The sequence below is a fragment of the Phaethon aethereus genome, assembly GCF_964289735.1.
Source record: "Phaethon aethereus genome assembly, chromosome: 23".
NCBI lineage: Eukaryota > Metazoa > Chordata > Aves > Phaethontiformes > Phaethontidae > Phaethon > Phaethon aethereus.
The window spans coordinates 5159601-5181815 of record NC_138599.1 but is presented as its reverse complement, the minus strand read 5'-3'; the positions used below and the strand labels follow the sequence as shown (position 1 = coordinate 5181815).

General features: G+C 56.2%; 1 protein-coding gene across 2 annotated transcripts in view; it reads left to right on the top strand.

Moving 5' to 3' along the window:
- The window catches only part of LOC309412954 (protein CEPU-1), a gene marked incomplete at both ends in the record, with an annotated part of 344318 nt that overhangs the window by 282661 nt on the left and 39442 nt on the right, over window positions 1–22215 (top strand). For both annotated transcript variants that reach the window (XM_082010010.1, XM_082010009.1), the window contains one exon: window positions 10414–10646. In XM_082010010.1, the coding sequence (XP_081866136.1) occupies window positions 10414–10646 (233 nt within the window). The remainder of the gene's footprint in view (window positions 1–10413; window positions 10647–22215) is intronic.

The window sequence follows — 22215 nt, the reverse complement described above, 5'->3', positions numbered from 1 at the left end:
TGTCCCCCTGCGGATCGGTCCCAGGCTCCTGCTCCGCCCGCCTCTGCGTCACCTTGGATTAATTACAGTGCAATGCAATATACATTTATATGGTGTCTGCGCAAGTGTCTCAGGGCCCTTTGCAATCTGAAAAATCTAATTAAGGTGCAGCCTCCAACATGAATGCTTATCGCCGAAATGTGTACAGCGAGACAGAGGCGGCATGCCTCCACGGCTCAACCGGGAGCTGAATCCACATTCTCGTGGCGTTATTAATTACTCAAAGCTTGGTGTCCGAGACACCGATCGATACCGTGGGCCTGGCTTTAAGTGAGCGTGAGCAAGAAGATAACCATCAGCTAGAAACCTGGCGGAGGCTGTTCTGGGCCTGGGAGGAGGAGGAGTCGCTTTGCAGAGACATGTGCGGTAGCGGCACATATTTACCAGCGACTTTGACACCGGAAGGTTATTTACTTGATGCTGAAAGACATCAGCGATATTAAATTTTGGCGCGAGGAAGGTCCTGCCTTGGGGCCCGGGCTGGTGATGGGCGCAGCATCGTTCTGCGGGCTTTGCCGCAAAACTTATTTGGCCTTTTTAGTTGGTCTGACGAGTGGCACCAGCTGTTGGGAACGTCGGGAAGGGAGGGAGGGAGCACCACAAGTGCGACGAAAGCGTAAATAACTGGGGGAAAAGGGAAAGGAAATGTGAAGTGGCCCTTTAAATATGAGCCTCCAGAGCCTGGAGCCCAACTAGTGTTCCCTCAAGTATTCAAATGAGATTGCAGCATCAGATTGGTATGCATTAGGCTGGTCTCAATGAAAATTAACATGTAATTGCTTCAAATGAAGTAAGTGAGGAGGTAATCTGTTCTTAAATTGGATTCGCAGGATTTTGTGGTACCATAATGCAGCTGTGAAATGAAATATATTTTAAGGATGATGTCCTCAAGGGGAGAGGGGAGGAACGGGGGGGTCTGTACTGGCAAGGGTCCTTTCCCTCCCTCCTTCCCTCTCTTGTTTTCCCTCTCATTAGGGCCAGTTTATAAATGGGGAGAGGGTATTGGTGCGAGTGGCGTGGCTGGGGAAGGTCCCGTTGCTTTTGGCTCCGTCTCGTTTCCTTCCTTGACGTCCCTCCTGTCCATCTTCTCCCTCTACTTGGTTCTTCACTTTCCTTGTGGCACCAGCATCTCCTCTGGCAGCTTCTCCCGGGGACGTGTCCCCATCCCGTCGTGACAGGAGGCCATGAGACGAGGCGCTTGCACTTTGTTCATGTGGCAGACGACCTTCTGGTTATGTGACGGGGGAAGACCTGGCTATGCGGTGGGTTTTGAGTGTCTGTGAGAAGCTGCGTAGGTTCTTGCTAGGGAGCTGGTTTCTGTGAGGAGAGAGAGTCTTGTCTCGGTCTCTTGTGGCCTTGGATGAGGAAGCCTTTTCTTCTGCCAAAGGGCAAGGTCCTCTCCCCACCACCCTGGGGCCCAGAGCAGCACTGCAAGGCTTGGGGATTGATCCCCAAAGGTGTGGGATGCCCTGCTGCCCCCGTGTACTCTTGGATTGCCTGGACCACCTCTTTCTTTTTTTAATTTTAAGAATTTGCTCGCTGTCCTCTTTCTGCCCGTCTCTGCCCATCTGCCCGTAGAAGCAATATGAGTTCGGGTGTTGCGCTGAAATTGCAATGAGGGGGAACTGGTTTGGGAAGGTGATGTGGTAACCTGCAATTACTCTCAGACTACAAGTATGTAGATAGTGGGTAGCAGAATACATTTGCTACGGGTAGACCCGGTTGGTCAGCCACAGCCAGTACCGGTACAAGCTCGCTCCGTCTCCCCGTCGCAGTGTCCCGGGCTACTGGAGAGCTCTGCCAGTGCTTTGAAAACCTGTTACCCAGTCTTGTGCTCTTTCCTGGGTTGATTTCCCTGTGTTGTCCCCATCAGTGCCCTCCGTTTGCAGCACTTCTCGCTCCCGCTTGCTCCCTGCTCCTCCCATCCCGCTGCCTCTTGACCCACAGCATCCTTTGGCGACCGGCTCCCGCTCACTCCTCACTCCTCCCCGCAGTCCTGGCAGAGAGCGCTCACTCCTCGCCGTTCCTGTTTTGTGCCTCAACTTCTAAGGAAAAGCCACTCTAGTGATAATTTCCCACTTGTAATAAGTTAAGTGCATCGCTTCCTTTCGAATACATTTTCAGTGCAGTTAAGCTCAGCAGTCCCTTGCCTGTGTGCTTAGTTAAACGCGCTGCTTCGCAGACCGTTGGGGTAGGTGGCATCGCTTTATTCCTGGGCCATTAGTGTCAATTGTGCAAAGCGGAAACCAGGATTTATTCCGGGGCCACAGCTCGTAACTGCGCCGAGTTCAGTGCCGGGGGCCGGCACTAACTGCTGGGAGCGCAGCCTGGAGGAACCTCCCCGCTGGGCTGGAGGAGGAGAGCGGGAGCTGCCGGGGGCCAGAGAAGGATGGGGAGTTGGGGTGTCTTGAGTGGCTCAACCCGGGGCTTGTAGGTGGCAGAGGAGAGCGTTTTACTAGAGAAAAGTGCATAGCAAGGAGGCATCTCTCCGGGTTTTTGGAGGCAGAGAGAGGAGACTTCTTCTCCACACCTCCTCAGACGAGGAGACCTTATTTTACAGGGTTTGAACTCTTCTGTAATGCTTGTGGGGAGAGGATGAGATCGTTACGGAGTTATTTTCTTCTTGTGGCGTTTTCTGTGCCTCCTTCTGAAGCCTCTCAAAGACGGCATGCAGGCAGCTGCCGGAGCCTGGACCTGGTCTGGGGTGGTGCCTTCCCTGCAGAAGGGGGGACCCTTTCGTAGCTAGCCCTGGAAGACCGCCGGGAAAGGGGTGACTTTCGCCCAGGGCTGTTTGCCTGCTGGCATCCAGGATCTCCCCCCCGGGTGTTACTTGGGCTGAGGGGATGCAAAAAAAAAAGGAGAAAAAGAAGAGGAACAAAATGTCCCCCGAGCTCAGCGCAGGATCCCAGCGCAGCGGGAGCCTCCTCGGCGGGGTGGCACTTCATTAGTAAACCGGCCGTGTCCCTGCACAGCTGCCTACAGGCGGTTTGGTGCTGGCGTCACCCCCCTTCCCCGGTGCCGTCAGCACTTTCAGAGGGCACCCAAGCGGGTGGGCCGGGAGCACGCTCCGGTGCCGCCCCGCGGGGTCAGCCGCGGCGGGGGGAGCCCGGGTTAGGGACACGTTTCCTCCAGGCGCGGTCTCGGAGCAGCTGCCCTCATTGATGTTTTGTGGCACGCGCCGAGACGCCGGGATGGAAGATGCTATAGATGTGCGGAGCCCTGTTGTTAGCAGAGACAATAGGAGGATAAATAGAAAGGCTGGATGAGCCGAGCACGGGAGCAGGGGACTTGGAAAGGTGCTGGTGCACTGCTGCATTGCAGAGAGAGAAAGACTTTTCCAGACAAGCCATCCCCGCCTGCTGCGTCGCGACCTGCCTGCTTTGCACCGGTCCTCGCTGCCGGAGGGTGCTGGTGCGAGGGGTCTGCCGGGGCCGGTGGGTTGTTGGGCGCACGCAGAGGCGCTCGCTTGTCTCGTGGCTTCTCCGTACCCTGCCTTGCGTGGGGTCGGCAGGCTGCCAGGTGGGAGCTCTGGCTCTTTCTGCAGCTCTTCCTTCCTCCCCTCTCCGGTTTCCTCCTGTTTCCGTGACGTTTGCCAATAAGCTCGTCTAAGGCGGCGTACTGGGAGTTGTTTGCAGTGCTGTGAATCCCGGGCAATGAACCAAGGCGGATCTTTTCGAGTCCGGCATATTATTATTAATGTAATTAGTGTGAATCATTTGCATGTATAAACTTTCAATTGAAGAGACCAGGTACTTTACAAACATGCATTAACTCACCCTCGCTGGCAAGGAGGTGCCAAATACCTTGAAAGCCTTGCAGAGGGCAGAAAGGAAGGGCAGGGACGCGTGAGGGCTTGCCGCAGCTTGCAGCGTGAGCTGGTGGGAAAGGCAGGACCCCCCCGGTCCAGAGCCCCGACTCCCTCGGCAGCAACCGAGCTGGAATTCTGTCTGGGCAGGGAAGAGAAGGGGAAGCACAAAGGGTTTTTCTTTTCCGCTTCTGAGCGCTGCTTTTGACCGGCTCAGCGTGATTTTGCAGAGGCACCGGGGCGGCAGGCTGATCTGAGGGCACCTCCTCACCCCGCAGCCTTTGGAGATGCTCCGGCGGCTGCAGGGATGGGGCTGGAGGTGGGCGCCAGCCCCGGCGGGCCCCCCCCTTCCCTGCGGGACCCCGCTGCCGAGCTAATCGCTCGGCCAGCTCCCGCCTGCCGGGCGGCAGGCTCCCCGTGCAGGGAGGAGGTTTTTCGGCCCCAACAGCCCGCCCGTGCTGTGAAGAAGCCCTCAGGCTGTGTCTGTGGTGGTGTCCCATCGGTGGGAGCTTGAGGGATGCTCTCCAGCTGATCTTGCAGTTGAGGGCGAGGTCAGCTGGGGCGGTCCTGGGGTGCGGGTGAGGGCGGACGTGCTAAGAACCCCACCGCTGTGGCAGCCACGCGGGCGTGCGGACCCCGGCAGGGATGAGCCTCCAGTCCCCTTTATTGCTGCCTGGGTGAGCAGCCGGAGCTTTCAGCTGGCCAGGACCAAACCTATGGACCATTTTAATCCAACAGCCCAGCTGCCACTGTGAACGTCCCCCGCACGGAGCCTGGGACCTGTGCAGGTCCGCACGTCAAGCCTAGTCATCCAGGCTCCGTGGACGGAGACGGGGGTCCCTGCCGCTCGCCCCGCTCGCAGCGGGACGGGATCATAACGCTGGAAGCGTGCACACCGTTCGCCACGTGTCGATGAGCACGCGTGCTCCCGCTACGTGCTGCGTGTGTCGCATGCACGCAACACCCGCAAAAAATGCGGTATGCCGGTGCCAGCCTTTTCGGTGGGGTTGGTGCTTGGTGTGTAGGCTACCATTGCACGTCGGTGCCCGTGTGAGCAGACGGTGATGCAAGGAGTGCGTGTAAGCGCACACAGTCTCCACGCGCACGGAAAGCGAGCAGATGCTGTAAATCCTGCCGAAGAAGGGTTGGCCTGGTAGAAATTGCTAGTGCATGACTTAACCCAATGCAGCAAAGAGCATTGAGAGGGGAAACCAGACTGGGCTGTGGCAACGAGCATTTTGGCTTTATATTTGTGAGTCAAAAAGCTTCTAGCCTACCTCTGTAGGGCTGTCCATGGTGTGTGCCTTACGGGGATCGTGGGCGGCACGCGTCCCAAGGACCATGGGACAATCTGACCCTGGCTTTCCCTTCGCTCAGGAATTGATGGCCAGGCTTCTGTTGCCACTGGAGCATAAACATCATAGGAAAGTCTCTGAGAGCGGTGGGACTGTGCCTGAACGGGATTGAGTTGTTCACAGCCCGGCCTTTAATTAATCCTAATAAATAACAATAAAATGTGATAATCACAGAAATAAATCTGAGATGTGAAGCTCCTGCCTCCGGCGGCGGTCTAGTTTAGTTGATCATTTATAGCACGACTGATGGTGCAGAGGCTGGAAGGTGCTGCCTAGGACATGAGGTGCTGGGGACAAGGCAGGGCTGGAGCTGCTTGCCCAGCCTCAGTGGGGTTTTAATCTAAAAAACTACTAAAACTTGCACCCAGTTTTAATCTAAACCCCAACTAGTTCCTGCAAGCTGATTTCCAGCTTGGTCTAGCCCGTAGCAGAGACAAAACGCTGCTGGTATGGAAGAGATTGCTTCAAAATCCAGTCTGGCAAGTGCCTAGTTAGACGGGGAAGAAAAAGAAAAGTCGCCTAGGGATGCCTGATGGTGGGTCGGTGTCGTGGTGCAACGCGTCTGAAACTCCCATCAGGTGGCCTGGATTTGGGAAGGGGGTTTCTCTAGGGTGGGCACGCAGTGAAAATCAGGTGGTGGTGGAAGGAGAAGCGAGCCTGGGGTGGTCAGCTTGGTCACGGCCCCAGGTTGGGCCACCGAGTTTGCTGGGGGGACCCAGGCTTAGCCCCATCCCTGCCTCCCCGCGATGGAGCTTGTACCCTGATAATTGCAACGAAAGCGGCAATCAGGTTGGTAATTTCGCTGAGCTCTTTTCAGTTCTAATTAACATTATTCATTTCTTGTGTGTCCTGCTGGGTTGAAACAATCTGTGCTTTCCAGCCCAACCCTCTGGAACACCAGCGATCTGCATAAGAGGCAACAAAAAAGTGTTGTGTGCCAATTACTACACTTCAGTAATTAAAAACTTCCTTCCCCCCACCGCCGAGCCACCTCCTCTCCCGTCGTTTTCTGTGTGCAAACCCGCGAAAGCGAAGAGAGACATTCAGGAGGGCATGTCGCCCGTCTGGGAGGGGAGGTACCGGGGGCCGTATGAAGCACAGGCGGGATCAGCGGTCGGGGCGCTCAGCTTTGGCACCCTGTTGCTTATTTATTCCTGCTACTCGATTGCGGTGGCTGCAGTTTGGTCCTGGGCTTTTGGGGAGCAGGTGGGTGTCTGCAAAGCAGCCTGCTCCCCCCGGCCAGGGCTGTTTTGTCCCCATCGAGGGCTTTGTTGGCATTTTCAGCCCCGCTCATCTTTGTGCTTCTGTCACCTAAGGTGGCAGAGACCCAACGGCCATGCTGTCCCTGTTCCAATTTCCATCTCCAGCTGGTGTCCCTGCCGCCGGGTGGGCTGTCGGCTGCACCCGTGGGCCCCTTGCACGGGGTGCGGAGGGTGCAGGCGTGAGGACTTCGGCTGTACGAGCTCAGCCCCTCGTGCGGGGATGCCGGCTGGTCTGGGGGGGAGCTGCCGGTCCTAAGGGGCCAGCCTGCTTGCAGAGGGCAGGTAGCAAACCGAGCGGCTTTGGCTGCGGGAGATGCCAACAGCTCTGGAAAGGGCAGCAGCAGCCGGTGCCTGTATCCCCTTTGCCATGCACGACTGAGCGGGGAGCGTGGGCAAGGGCGTGAGCAGGCAGGTTGGGACAGGTAAGGAAGATGTAGGCACGCCGCTCTCGCCTTCGGTCGGTGCATGCCACTGTCTTAAAATGCCCAGCCTCCGTCGCTGGTGGTCATTTTGAGGTGGCCTCGGTGGCAGCAGGGAGCAGAGGGTCTGCGCCGCGTGAGGAGCCACGTCCCTCCGCAGACCGTCACTACCTACCCGCAGGATGCCGCAGCAGCGGTGTGTTAGCGGCGTTTCCATCTCCCGGAGGAGAAACCCCAAGGCTTGGGACTCCGGGTTTAGAGGGAAAGAAGCAGCAGAGAGAGGGAGCAGGATCGTCTCCTCCTTGTGCTGGCAGACAGCAGTTTTTCATCTTTCTGGCCTTCTGAGCAGGAGCGGAACAAGGATTAAGGATCTTGAGAGAGAAGATTACCTCATCTGTGCTTAATTGTTTTTACATCTTCTTTGTGGAGGCAAGCGCTGTTTTCCGGCACCCCGGGCACCTCTCTCCCCTCTCCCTCCCTGGCACATCGTGGGGTGAGAGGGAGGGTGAGAGCCTGCGGCGAGGTGGAGGAGGCACCTCGGGGCTTTGCACCTTTTACAGGAGCAAGGCTGGAAAGCGGGGAGGCTGCAGGCTGGGCGGTGGCTTTGCTCTCCGCCTGTGCTTGGAGCCAAAGGCTTTCCGCTCGGCTGCCTGCCTGCAGGAGAGCAGGGCTTCCCATCCCTACGCCGGGCTTCCGGAGAGAGGAGCTGCTGGAGGAGGGAAGGGGGAGCAGATGGAGGGGCTGGAAGAGCATCGGGTCGCTGCGGCGAGCCTCGGCCCCGGGGACCCCGACCAGCGCTTCTGCGAGGAGGAACAGGGTTTAGCACGGGGGTTGGAAGGAGCTCGGGGAGGAGCAGGACCCGCCATCCCCTAAACAGCACACTGTATCCAGAGGTCAAAGTGCGTCTTTCCCAGGAGCTGTTTCTGCGCTTTTTTTTTTTAATATATATATATATATATATATATATATAAAAAAATATATATATATATATTGGCTCAGGAGCTTTAAGAGGCAAGGAAGAAAATAAAATAACGACTTTAAGCTTGGCGATCCCAGGGACAGAGAAGCATGTCTGGGTGATAAGAAGAGATTGTGACCGGGTGCTGTGAAGGGCGAAAGCACTTATTTCACTGTTGCCTCATGCGTTACCTGAGCCCCGTTGCTTTTCAAAAGCAGTTAAATGCCCATATGATAGAGGGAATGCTTGGATTACACACTGTCTGGCTCCATTATTATCCAGGGATCTTCAAGCTGATGCATTTCACAAGAAAACTGGTGTGGAGGAGGAGAGAGGAAATACATATTTTTAGTTCAGCAGGCTTGCAGGTCCCCAGGGATAATCTCCACAGAAGGGACCAGTCCAAGAAATTCAAGCCACGTCTGGCTTCTCATCACCCAGTCCTTCTCCGCGATACGGCTTTGGCAGTGAGGGTGGACACCCCTGTGTTGGTGCAGAAGTGCTGCTCGCTGCAACCGCAGGAGCCTATTTCATGGCGTTGCGATGGGCATGTCAGAGCCAAGCACCAAATATCCACTTGCATTTTATTCGAGCCCCGTAGTTCTAAGCTACCGGCAGAGTTGGGGTTCAGAGTACAATATACTAAAACCATCCTCTGGGAAGAAATGTCAAGTTTTGTTCAACTTGAGCAACTAAACTCGCAGGTTTTGCCCAAGTTGTAATGCAGCTGAGAGCAAGAGCCGAGTTCTTGGTGTTCAGCCCAGGCTGAATCTATTGCTTTTTTAATGTAGATAATAAAAATCTGCTCACATTTAATTTATTATTATCGTAATATCATTATGGAACAGCAGTAAAATTGTTTAATTTATCGGATGTTTTTCACACCAGAGAGGGAGGATGGTGCAGTAGCTTGGGTACTTGCCTAGCAAATCAGCAGAGGAGTCATGGGCTGTAGACTACCCATCTCGCCTTGGGCAAGTCACCCCATGGGGATCCGTCATCCCTAACCTCCAAATGTTGTGTGTTGAGACTGAACGGGTTATTTTGGCTTCTCTTGTAATCACTGGGGCCAAAGAGATACCTCCAAAAAGAGGCTAGATGAGACAAGACGGCTCGTCCCCGGGTGGGTACCTGTGTCTTTGCTGGTACCGGTAGCGGACACGGGAAGAGAAGTCGCCCACTAGGAAGGAGACAGCTCACCCTGGGAAAGGACGCAATCCCTAAAGCGTCAGGATAAGTCCACGTGCCACAGATATCGTCATCCTCGTCATTAACTCCCCTGCTGCCGTAGGCTGGCGTGTGTAGCCCGTTAAGCCGCTTGCATTCGTTGAGGTTACCCTGCGTGAGACCTCCCAGAGGCTGCCGCGCTCTTTTTCGGTGCCTCCAAAGTTAATTTGCATCCCAGCCACGGCACGAGTAACGAAGTAGATTGGGGAGCATATAAAGAGCAGAGCTTAGGCTGAGTGGTTTTATGCAGGGACATTATCCTCCGTCACCAGCATCTAACAAAGCGCGACTGAGTCCTAACGGCTCCCTAATCCCAAACTTGTTCGGAGAGAAGCGGGGTTTTAGCTGGCTTGGGGGGGCTGCAGGTCTCTGCTGCCTAGGGAAGGGCTTGGACAGCAGGCAGTCTCCAGGCCCTCTGCTCTTCGCTCATCTGGAGACGATTCGTGGAAATGGAGGGTTCAAACCTTGCCTGGGGATGTGGGCATGGAGGGGTCCTTCGGGAGGAGCAAGACTGGCCCCCGCTAATGTGGACAGGGAAATAACCTCCTTCAGGAGCAAAGTCTCTTCTCGGTTTGTGCCGTGTTGTCTTCCCTGGGGGGGCCAGTTTCTTAATGAGGCTGAGTATAGAAGATTTCTACCTCCAGAACATCACTCAATAAGTGAAATGCTTAGCTGGGGCAAGGTGCAGTAAGTGAGGGAGATGCAGCCATGCAGATGATGGGTAGGGAAGGAAGAGCTGACGGAGGGGACAAATGGTGGGAAGCTCAAGGTTTCTCTTTAGAGGTGTGTCAGAGCTGGCTTTCTCCTGAGATAAATTTTCCTCGCTCCTTTGTGAAGCAGCGTGAGCTGCTTTCCTGGCTCTGCTTCGCATTTCTTTGCCTGGCTGCAGGATTATGAAGGCCTGCGGACAGAGTGACAAGCGATGGGTTTGGGCGGGAGGTAGCAACCTGCAGCCCCCTGCCCCGAAAAGTCTGGTTTGGACTCAGGATGGAGGTTTCGGCTTGGCTCTGGTTGTCTCCAAGTTTGCAAAGAAGCAAATGGGAACAGAGGAGCGAAAGGTCCTTTGGTGACTGGTGCTGGGTGGCTCTGACCTGTCTATGTCTGAAATAATTGTGAAGCCCTTGGGCAAATCTCTGGAGCCACCGGATTAGATGGATATCGGTGCCCCAAGCACCGCAGGTGAAGTGCTGACATTGTCCTCTTTGGACACTGGAAGCACTTGGTCTCTGAAACTGCTGCCGGCAGCAAAGCTAAAAATAGGGCCAGGAGGACCAGGAGGGGCTGGGGAAGGGAGGGCAGAGCGCCCAGGAGCAGCGCGCTGATGGGTCACCTCTCTGCCTCTCCCCAGGTGCTCCGTGGACAACCGAGTCACCCGAGTGGCCTGGCTGAACCGCAGCAGCATCCTCTATGCCGGCAATGACAAGTGGTGCTTGGACCCTCGGGTGGTGCTCTTAGCCAACACCAAAACCCAGTACAGCATCCAGATCCAAGACGTGGACGTGTACGATGAGGGCCCCTACACCTGCTCCGTGCAGACAGACAATCACCCCAAGACATCGCGCGTCCATCTCATCGTGCAAGGTAAGAGGAAGGGAATTCGTAGGAGGGCTGGGCTTGGTGCTTTGATTTCTGCTCATTCCTTTTGCCCTGGTGTTTTCTCCTCTCATTGCTCCTACATCAAGCCAACTGCGTGTAAGACAACTTGGTGCAAACGTAGAGGCTGATCAACAGGCTTGGGGAGTCCCAGTGAAGCTGGGCAGTGCCCAGGTGTTTGCAGTCGCATTTATCCAGCTTTCCTGGAGTCGTCATGGGGCTCCCATACAGGCAGCTCTGCCTCCCGAAGTAGTCGCTCGCAAACCCGTGTTGCTGGTTGTTGTTGTTGTTGTTGTTGTTGCGGGTTTTTTTGTTTCCCCTTCTGGAGGCAATGCTTGAAGTAAAACTTGTGTTGGGGGAAAAGAGAGAGCTGGCAGATTTGTGTACGTTGCGGGGGTGTGTGTATGCCTAGCAACAATATGTGTTTGTATGTTGGAACTCTGTACTTCTGGGAGGAGGAGGAAGGCCAGCATGGGGTTCTGGAGCACTTGCGGTGGCCGAGCGTGCGCTCGCTGGCGCGTGCACGTGGCTCGCCGAGGCCGCACAGTCCGCGGGGTGCATACGTGCGCTCTTCAGCAAGCGTGCAAGCACGCACGGGCGCTCGAGAGGGCATGTGCAAGCGTGGCCACACGCGATGGTCAAGCAGATGGATGTTCACGCAAGACAGCTCCTGTGTCCACGCTGCGGGACTCGGCGGGGACGTGCGCCGGGCAAGGGGAAGCCAGCATGGTGGGACATATGGGACCTGGTGCGCTCTTAGGGAGGCAGCCTCAGGGAAAACTAATGGAAAACTTCTAATCCCTTGCTCGCAAGCTTTTTTCCCTCTTCTTCTTCTGTGATTTGGCCAGGAGCCCTCTTAGCACGACATACCAGCTTGAGTATTGGAATCTCATCTCGGGCTAATTTTCGAATGCTGATGGGTGTATTGATTTGGAAACAAGCTGGGTTAAAAAGGCATTGGTCTTGTACACAGAGCCGGGTTGAGCTAATCCACCGTCAATATGCCAGGCTTGAGCATTATTGACAGCCTAATGAATAGAAGGGGGGACAAAAACCCTAACCTAGGGCCTTTATTTTCCTCCCTCCCTCCTTGCCATTTTCTTTTTCCTCTGAGCAATCAAGCAAACTACACAGAGCCGGACTTTCTCCATCTCCATTAACTGTGGAGAGAAAGCGGATGCATTGCCAGCCCGGGTCCTTGCTGTTTATCTTGCAATCTGTTATTACCTGCCTGAGTTTCTTAAGCCAAAGTCGATCACCCACAAGTTCTCGAGTCGCTATCAGGCGTCGGGGTGATGCAGGACAATTTCTATCTGTTCTCTTCTGATTCCCATTTCCTGACCTAAATTTCCCGTATCGCCAAACATCCAGGTCCACCCCTCCTGTGTCTTGCTCTATCATTAGGAAGAGTTGTTTGGGTACTGGAGGAAAAGGTCATGTCTTAACTCCTTGCAGTCAAGTACCAGAGGATTCAGTGACAGGCTCGGTCCTATAACGTGCCGAACATCCTTGCCGCTGCCAACAGAAATAACATCTCTCAGGAGCTGGCCCCCTAATTTCAAGAGCTATTGCTTGGTTCACCCGGCCCTTTCTCAGGTGGAAGGTGGCAAGAGCATAATGTACAGGAACGCGCTGGAGCAGGACTTGAAAGTGAATGTCGTGTCCAATTAAAGGGAAGCCTGCCTTAACGACCCCAATTAAAATTTGGCTGAGGTGCTAGGATTAACTCTCCTGCCTTGGAAAATGGGCCCAATAAATACACAGTCCGGTATAATCTCGTCCTGAACAATGTTCAGCTTGTGGGAAGCAGCGCTTACCCTTCCCTCCCAGGAAAGCGGGGTGTCTGAGCGCCAGATTTCGGGGATGTGCCAAGTTCAGTGTCTGGCTGTGGGACCTCTCGCCCCTTTCCGCAGCCTGGTAGGAAAGGAGAAGCAGCGAGAGGAGGTGGGAAAGGGGGTCTCTCCTTTTAAACAGGGTTAGTCCAGGTGCAGCCAGAAAGAGGGAGATGTGCAGGTTGCTCTAAGCGGGTCCTGGCTTTCCCCGTGCTGCACCCGGAAAGGGCCTGGGGACACAGCTCTGGAGGCAGGAGCATTCCAGCCTCTCAAGATGTAATTAAATCGTGCCCTGGGGCAGGCTGCGCTCTCCAAAGGGACTTGCCGTGGGGGCCAAGGAGCTCTTCCCCTTCCAGCGGGGATTTCAGCAGCCTGCTGCTTCCCCAGGCAGGCGTGATGGGTGCTTATCGGCTGGGGTCCAAACACCCTCAGCCCATGCCGTGCATCCCTCGTTCTCCCTAAGTTCAGGGTATATCGCTCGGAAGCGGCCGTGGATGGAGGGAGTGAGGAGCTGGGGCATCCCTGGTGTCTGCCAAGGGCTGCTGGAGGAAGCGGTGCTATGGGGAGAAAGGCCAAAAAACAGAAGAGGGATAGGGGTGGGAGAAGGAGCTTCCTTTAGGGTATGAGGGTTGGGGGTGATCCCCCAAGGCAGCAGGAGGGAATTGTCTAGAAACCACCAGGAACCAAGGATGTCCACGCTGCACTGAGGGCAGCGCCGCACATTTATTTCTAGGTCGACTCTAGTGATGGCTGAGATCCCAAAATAGGTGGGTGGAAGGCACCTCAAGAGGAAATTTAGCCCGTCCCCCTGCAACATGGCTGGCAAACACATGCGAAAGCTGTTCTTGAAAATCTTTAACAAAGTGGGTTCTTCAGTCTCCCTAGATGATCTATTCTACTGCTTCGCTAATTAGAAAATGTATGGCTAATATCTAACTTAAACCTTCTTTGTTGCAAATGAAGTGGAGTTTTTCTCAGCCTGTCCCCAGCGGACGTGGGGAACAATTGATCAATGTCCTCTTTGTAACAACCTTTTGCTTTTGGGAAGGTTGTTATCGTGTTGCCCCTTAGCCAACTTCTTTCTGAAACAATGCAAACCCCTTTTCTCCCACCTTTCCTTGTCGGTCAGGCTTTCAGAAACACTCGTCAGTCTTGAAATCCTGCTATAAAAGGCAAAAGGTGATCGCTGCCGATCCAGGAATAGCAGGTTGGTACATCTCTCCTTCCCGCTGCCTCTGCGCTAATGTGGGACAAATGAGCCCGGGAACCAGACAACAGACCCTTGGCATTGAATGCATCAATGTTCAGACCTGCTATTTCAGGGACTGCTTTAAATGGAGTCAGACTCGGTGTTGGTAATGCCAAGTTGATCTGAGCCGACAACATAGCTGCAGAAGGTACGAGGAGGTTCTTTGCACCTGGACATCCCCAGGAAAGAAGCTCCTGGACCTAAAATGAACAGCTCAGGGAGCACCCATGTCATCTGCAGCGTCTGGAAGGTGGTCCCTGCCCATGCCCCTCGCTCAGCCCTCATTTCTTCCTAGGAGGAGTTGTCCTAAGACGAGGCAAAGCCCAGGGAAGGAGCACTTCCCATGTTTGCAGGAGTTCGCTTTGGACCCTTGGGAAGAGAGAGGAGTTTCTGGGTGAAAATCCCAAAGAGACCAAATCCAGGGAAGCCCCACTTGTGACAGGCAAGCTCTGAACTTGGAGGGAGGCAGAAACCCGGGTGAGAAAGAGGACTTAGGCCCCACTGACCTCTGAGGAGCGATGCTTTCCCTTCCTCTCCTCTCCCGGATCCCACTCTGGTTTCCTTAGCCAGTCCCGCTTTCAGGCCAGCAGCAGCACCCCCTTCTCCCCGCTCCCCGCAGCTATTTAAACTGTTCTCTGGGTTCCTGGGTTTAAAAGAGAGAGGGGAGGGAGGAGGAGGAGGGTGTCTGGAAAGCTCCTATTTGTATTGATAATAAGCCGTCTCCAATACGCGCCTGCAAAACTCTCCCACTGCCCTGTAAGATGCATTAAGGAAAGTTGGCCTTATCTCGGCGCGGGAAATGGACTTGGGGAAGGAGGCACGGTGCCTGCCGGAGTTTAATCTCACTTAGGCACACAAATTTGCATGATAGAAAATGGTGGAATTTTAGTGCTTAGAAAGAAAGAAAGAAAAAAGGGAAAAAAAAAAAAAAAAAGCAGGCAACTGGGGGATATTAGGCTTTCTGCTTCTTTATCAGTTTCCCTGGCCCTATCTGGCTCCTGCTGTTGTCACTGAAGCAACTAATCACCCCTCCCCTTTTGTTTGGTGTAAATGAGTTTTCCCACTCTTTCCCGGGCCCGGGTTAATCTGCAAATCCCTGCCTTTGTGTGGGAGTTAATTACCTGCTCGCTGGAGTCTGGGGGCTGCGGGCGCAGGTGGCAGGGGGCTGCCCCGGTGGCGGGGGGGCACACATGGGGTGCGGGTGGCACCTCGCCCAGCGCCGGGGCCGCCCCGGGAGCATCGCTGCCAAGGTGTGTGCCGGTGAGATAAAGCAGCCGGTGGGGCTGCGGCGCCCGAGCCGGCTTTGTTTCAAGCGCCGAACTCTGCCCAATTAATTTCCCTTTGATGCCGTAAGCCCCTTTCACTCGTGGGAGAATAAGCATAACTTTTTTTGCCGCCGCTTTTCCGCCTTGCAGCGAGGTGCATGGGAAACGCTCGCCCCGCCGCGCCGCGGGGCAGCGGCTCACTGGCAGCCTAGGCTGGGAGGAAGGATCCATCCCTGATCCATCATTACTCTTGTCCGAAGGCCTCGTGGGGGCTTGCAGGGAAAACAGGGTAGACCGGGAACGCGTTGCTTGTGCCGGGCTTTTGGTTTTTTCCCGGTGATTCTCAGGGCGCTCCTGAGCTCAGGAGCTTCGGCACCGCTGCCGGCGCCGGGGGGTCCGGCCAAGCACCCGTGGGGCTGAGCCTCGCCCCTGCACCGCCAAAGCCACCGGTGCAGAGGGCTTTGCCCAGGGCTGTTTGGTAGCTCAGAGGCAGCGAGGATGTATAGGCGGTGGCCACATATGAAGCCGTGGGCTGGAGTTTCACGCTGGGCAGGATGCTTCCCTGGTTGGGTTTTTTTTTTGTGTTCCACACCTTTTCCCCCGTGAGAGCAGCTGTCCTTTCTAGAAGCAGAAGCGGGTTTAGATAACGCCTTCTAAAAGGCATGCAGAGAGCTGGGAGAGCCTCCCCAAAGCAGCGGAGGGGAGGAAACCAGCGGCACGAAATCGAAATCCTCCCTCGCTTCGCCTGCGCTCTCGGCTCCTTTGACGGATGCGTTCCTTCCCCGTCTCTCTTTTGTTGCTAATCACCGTCCGTCCGTCAAAGCATCTTTTCCTTTTGTATCAGGGCTGTCGTGGAGGACTGAAGGTCTCCCACGCACTCTTGCACGCTCTCCTAGTTGTTGCCTCTGTATCCCCGGTTTGCTCTGCCCCCGGGGAGCATCTCTGCCGCTCCCGCATCCATCGCTGCCTCCGGGTCTCTCCATCTCCCTCCCAAGGTCAGCAGCCCTCGCTTCTCCGTGGGGCTCCATCCGCCCGGTTGGGTGGGTTTCACGCAGACGTGCCCATCCGTGCTCCCTCACGGCGTGGCCGCGTCGTCCCCGTGCGGCTGGGCAGGCTCCCTCCGGCCTCCCCCCAAGTCACTTGACCTCTTTGCAAATCAATTTAACATCTGTGAGGCAGAGATAATAATTGTCACCTACTTCACAGGGGGGTTGATGAGGATTAATTCATTAATGTCGACAGAGGTCTTTGAAGATGGAATGCGCTATCTGAGAGCTAAACGTTATTATTAATTAGCAATTATATCGTGGGGTGGGAGGGGGGGAAAGCAGAGACTCCGGAGCCCGTACTGGAAGCGCTTGCTCCGGGCTCACACGCCTGCCCTCGCCGCAGCTTCGGGCTGCGCCGGTTGCGTGCCCGCGCTGCTGCCGGAGGGAGCCCGCGCAGGCTGCGTCCCCCCGGAGACGTGTCCCGCTCGTGCCGCCGTGCGTCCTCCTTGCCGGAGCGTGTGGGTCAGCCCGGCTGGTGCAGGGGGAGTAAGGAGTGGGAGGAATGGGGCAGTGAACAGTGCTCGAGTGTGTTAACCGCTGTCCTCGTTAGAAAGAGAGCGAGCTGGTAACAAGAAGTAGCGGTGCCGGGAAGGCATCCTCCGTGCTTGCCTGGCACCCCAGCGATGCTCGCGGGCCAGGCGCCACCAGACCCATGGGAGGATGTATCCGCTTCCCAAGGAGAAATAACTGGCAGGAGAACGGAGCGAGGGGAAGGAAGAAGCAATGATTCATAGGACACGCGGTCCATTTTCGTTTCCTTCGTGTTTTTCGTTTTGCGTACGCCAAGGCTGTGGCTAATGTCTCTGGTTTTCTCCCCCGGCGAACTGCCAGCGCTGGAATCCGGTGTGTGCCCCTAAGCAGCACCGACACGAAGCCTTCGCGGTCCCCGCCGTGTGCCCTGGTGCTGGGACAGCACATCGGTGCCCGCCGGGGCCGTTTCTACCTCCGACACCCCCGCGGCTCCGCTCTTTCCCTCCCCGCCAGCTGCAGCTCTGTGTGCTTTTGCGGCGGCGAGGCGAGCTGAGACGCGCAGAGCCGCGGAGGTCGCCCTCTGATCGCCCCTCTTCTGGAAGAGAAGAGCCTGCTCCTCTTCGAGCCTTTCTGAGCACGTGGCCCCGTTCACCCGTCCTCTCCAAACGCTTTTCATGCCGCCCGCCTCACCCCGAGCTGTTCAGCAGCGTCTCCGCTAACCCCTTCTGCGGAGCGGGCGAAGCCGGGAGGCCGGCGGCACGCTGCGCCCACAGCTCTCCAGCCGGGGCTGGAGGAGGAACTGGAGCGGTCTGCAGGTTTCGTGCTCACGCCCTGCACGGTCCCCCACCTTCCCCAAGGACTTCGCCGGCCGAAGGGGTGGCACGGCAGCACCCGCGTCTCCGGGGCGCACGTTGGGCGTCTCCCCGCCGCCGCGTACGGTTTCCAAAGCGCCGTCGTTTGGCGTGATAAAGCCGGTGGTGGTTTAATGAGGTCACTGCAGTTTAATGTTACTGCAGTAATCTCTTTTGTTTTACTACATTAAAATATTTGTGGTGGAACGGTTGGACCACTGTAATGCGATATTGCTACCTTAATGTTATTGTTACCACGGTAACGCTAATGGCGGCTCAATAACATTATTGCAATTTAATCTTCCGACAATAAAATTAAGGGTAGAACAGTGAGACCTCAACAATGTAATGTTACTACAGTAACAGCATTGTTATCGTAATCGTGGGAGCAGAGTCAACTCGTCGTAGTGTAATATTGGTACCAGCGCTTTATTGTTGCTATAGTTACGCAGAGCATCCGCCGAAAGTCGCGGCAGGGGATGAATGGGAGGAGACGTCGCTGGTGTGCCGGTACTACAGCTACCCCAGGGTTGTCAGTACAGGAAGGTCACGCCTGTATAAAGTCACCTTATTCGCCTAATTCCACGATTATGGTGTTTTTATCGGGGCCTTTCTTCTTCTCCCTCCGTTGCCGGAGCTCTCCGGAGTGGGTCTGTTGTTTTAGCGGCAGTAACTCTGCAGGGAAGGATTTAAAGCACTGCCTCCATCTAGTTCCAGATCCTTCTGCTCGGCGTTTTATAGCATGTGGCTGTTATGGAGCGATAACGTTTTATATTTATATGTCATCTTTCATCATGAAGGATCCCGGCACAAGCTACAAATTATTGCCGTGCTGCAGGGCCAGGCAGGCAACCCGGCGCACGCTGCGTGCGAGAGGAGGGGATTTCATCCAAGGGCACTGGAGCTCGCTGTGCTGCCCCAGGGAGATACGGACTGCAGTACCTACCTGCTGAGTGAGAGTCTGCTTTGTTTTGAGGACTCCTTCAGAGTCCCCAAACTTTGCGAGACAGGGTCTTCGTGCATCCCGAGCCGCACGCCCCGGGCAGCACCCGCCGTCGCCTGGATGGGCACGGGGAAAACTCCCCCCGTTCCAGCTGGCAGCGCAGCTTGTATCGGGGCTGGAAAGGCTCAGCGCAGGCAGTGGGGTAGGGAGGCAGGGAGGATTGCCGCTGCAGAAGGCGTTTATTATTATTGCAGCGCTGGTCGTCGCGGGGGACGCTCCGCAGCTCTGCACTGGGCATCGGTGTTTTGACGCGGGGGCGGTGAGGCCGGTGCGGCTCAAGCGAGCGGGGTCCTGGCTGGGGCTGCGGGAGCGAACGTCTCGCTGCAGCCGTTCCGCAGGCTCGCTCCTTCAGCCCGGTTCCGTGGGGCTCCCGCCCCCCCAGATGTGACAAACGCTGTGAGGGGCAACTCGTGCGCGTTGGTAGCTGCTGGGGTAAGCTGCTGATCTGCACGGGGTGCAGGTGACAGCTCTGTGCCACTCACGGGCTCGCTGCAGTTTTCTCCAGCCTCCAGGGGAGGGAGTCAGAGCTGCCGATCTGTCCCCAGCATCCCTGCCGCATCCCTGCCCAGCATCCCTGCCCAGCATCCCTGCTGCATCCCTGCCGCATCCCTGCCCGGCATCCCTGCCGCATCCCTGCCCAGTATCCCTGCCCAGCATCCCTGCTGCATCCCTGCTGCATCCCTGCCCGGCATCCCTGCCCGGCATCCCTGCCGCATCCCTGCCCAGCATCCCTGCCCGGCATCCCTGCCCGGCATCCCTGCCGCATCCCTGCCCAGCATCCCTGCCCAGCATCCCTGCCCGGCATCCCTGCCCAGCATCCCTGCCCTGCATCCCTGCTGCATCCCTGCTGCATCCCTGCCCAGCATCCCTGCCGCATCCCTGCCACATCCCTGCCCGGCATCCCTGCCGCATCCCTGCCGCATCCCTGCCCAGCATCCCTGCCCAGCATCCCTGCCGCATCCCTCCTCCTGCCCGGGCCCAGCATGCCGAAGGATGCGCGCTTGCCGTGCCACCGCGCCTGCCAGCTGGGTTTCATGCCCTGGTTGCTCTCTTCCACCCCTGAACTACCCACACCACCTCCTCTCCTGCTTGGCAAGCAAGGACTTATCCTCTGCTTCGAGCCCCTGCGCTCCCTCCGGGCTTGTCAGGAGATTTCCAGCCCTTGACAGCTCTTCTCGGTGCATTTGAAACCTGAATTTGGGTGCGCTGCTGCCTGCCCGCCCGCGTTCCGCAAGCCCAGCCTCCGGCCCTAGCACAAATCTGGGCCTGTTCAGCGAGGCAGCTGCTCAGCTCCCCTCGTGCATCAGCATTTGATCTCTCTCCATGGGTATTTGGACTCTGACCACCACAGTAATTCCTTGTTTGTCCTTTAATAAAAGACCCGTGAGCCCCCTTGACACCCGAGCTGGGATCGGTGGGACCTGGGGCGTCCTGCGTGCCAGCTCTTCGTGGCAATCTGGTACCGCGTCCGTCCTGCCAAGCCGGCTCCTCCGGGGGTTACATGTTTGAAAACACGAGCAGCGGCTCATCTCCCATTCAGTCTTTTTCTCCATCATTTGCTTTATTAAATATTGATTTTCTGTTGCATTATTAAACCTTAAGTCCCGACCATAAATTCAGAGTTGATACTTTAATCTGGCTCTTCTTTTTTGGCCTTCAGAGCTGATTTTTCCGGCCGGTCCCCCCGGAGGCGAGTCCGGAAGCGACAGCCCGTTGCAGAGGCTCGGGGAGTTGGAGAGCAGGGAGCTCTGCCCGGATGAGTTTGGTCCGCTTGGTGCAGCCTTCGCCATCGAAGGTGGCATCCACGGGGGTCCTGGCCTGCAATCCTGCTCAGGCCACGGGTGAAAGGACTTTGGGGAGGCATCAGCCAAGCTTTTCAGGGAAGTTTGTATGTTTTTGGCTGGGGGGAGGATATAGCCCTCTCTTTGTTTGATAGCGTGGCGAGATTGCAATCTGAAAGGGGAATTAAGGCTGGAGCCACTGCGTGGGCAGAGTGGCAGTGAGGCATCCCTCCGCGTGCTCTCTTTGCTCCCCGGGGTTTTCGCTGCCTTGCTCTGCCAAAATTGCCACGCTCAGCAGCGGTGCTCTCTGCCGGGGAAGGAAGCCGCAGATGGCGATGTCTTGTCCTAAATGTACCTCTTAAAACGCAGCTCCTGGGCGATGCTGTACAGAGCCGTGCTTTTCTACCGTGTAAATCCCCAGCGAAACCAGAAGTCTCCAGGCAAAGCCAGAGAGATGCGGGTGGTGGGATTGCCGCCAGCACCAGCTTCTAGAAAGCCACCGGCCAGGCGGGAGCGGTTCAGGTGGCCACCGGCACGTCCCCGATAGCCAAGGTGGGTCGCGTTGACCCGCACCGGCTGGGCCGCGCTCACCTCCCCTTCTCTATCGGAGAGCTGCGTGCAGCCAGCCGCTGCCAAAGCCCCGCGCTGCCAGCAACCAGGTGTCTGAACATGCTTCCAGAGCCAAGATAACTCCGCGGCCAAAAGGGAGGAGGGGAGAGCAGTGTGGCAGCGCTGGCAGGTTCAGGAGGATTTTAAAAAAAAAAAAAAAAAAGAGAGGGGAAAAAAAGCAGAGGGAGGCTTGCAAACAGCTTTTGGATGCACATCCAAACGGGGCATGAAGGGCGGCACGAAACCCGCGCCTGGCAGCCGGAGCGCTGAGCAGTGATTTAAAACCAAGCTCCCAGCGGCAGGGAAAGAGGCAGAGGGGGAGACAGATGTGAACACAATGCTGGAGATAAAGGAGAGGCCAAGGGAACAGCTGCCGAAGAGCCGGCCCGGCCCTGCCACCTCCCGTGGCGGGCGCCGAGTGCTAGAAAACCTCCAGCAAATATCTACGAGCTTAGGAAGGGGCTGGAGCGGGGTGCTGAGCCTGTGGGAGAATGAACGGGAGGACCAGGGGGGAAAACGGGATGTTTTCTGCGCTGGTTTTGCGTTGGTCTTGAAGGAGAGGTTGAACCTTGGAAAAGGGGAGTTGCACTGAAGCATTGGGAGAGTTGTGATCTCATTTTACCCTTCTTTTCCTGTCTGTTCTGGTGCTGCAGTGGAGGAGAAAGAGATTTAGGAGAGGAGAAAAGGGAGGAAAAGTGAGAAGCAGAGAACAAAAGGGCAAGGTCCTTCAGAGAAGACGTGGAAATGTGGTCTTGAAACATTTCTGGTTTGGGTTTTCTGGGTCTGGCTGGTGGTTCGCTTGAGCAGCTGGGATAGCAGTGAGTCCCCTCTGCCCCATCCCTCAGAAACGAGGTGGCTTTGTTCATTAGTGCAGGGCCGGATCCCTGGCAGAGCCCTCCAGCACGGCCCCACCAGGTGCAGGCGAGAAGACAGGGAGGTCTCGTAGCTCTAGGTCCGACCCATTTTTCACGTCTAGGTTGCTGGTCCCGTCACACCAGCAGTAGAGATGCCCAGAAGATACCAGCTCTGGGTTCCTCTCCTTTCTCTCGGCAGCATCTAGTCTAAGACTGGGACGAGGCAGTGGAGGTGGCAGAGCCCGTCCTGGCTTGCTGTCCTACGTGAGATGAGATGAACAGGTCTCGGTCTAATTCCCTCGCTGCCAAAGCCTCCCCATCACCGAGCCCTCGCAGCGAACGGGCTCCCCAGTTTGCACCGGGTCCATCCTTGCCTGCACCAGCCTCGAGATGGGGGTCAACAGAGATGTCTGCTCCACGGCTTGCCCTCCTTGTAATCCCTCCTCCTCGCAGCCAGCCCGAGAGCTTCAGTCTTTGATCCTCCTCCTCTTTCACAAACACTTCTCTCCGCTCGCGGAATTAAATCTCTCTCGCAGTGTTTTCCTTCCCTATCTTTGCTTTTTGGCCGAGTCTGTCTGAAATATTTTTTATTT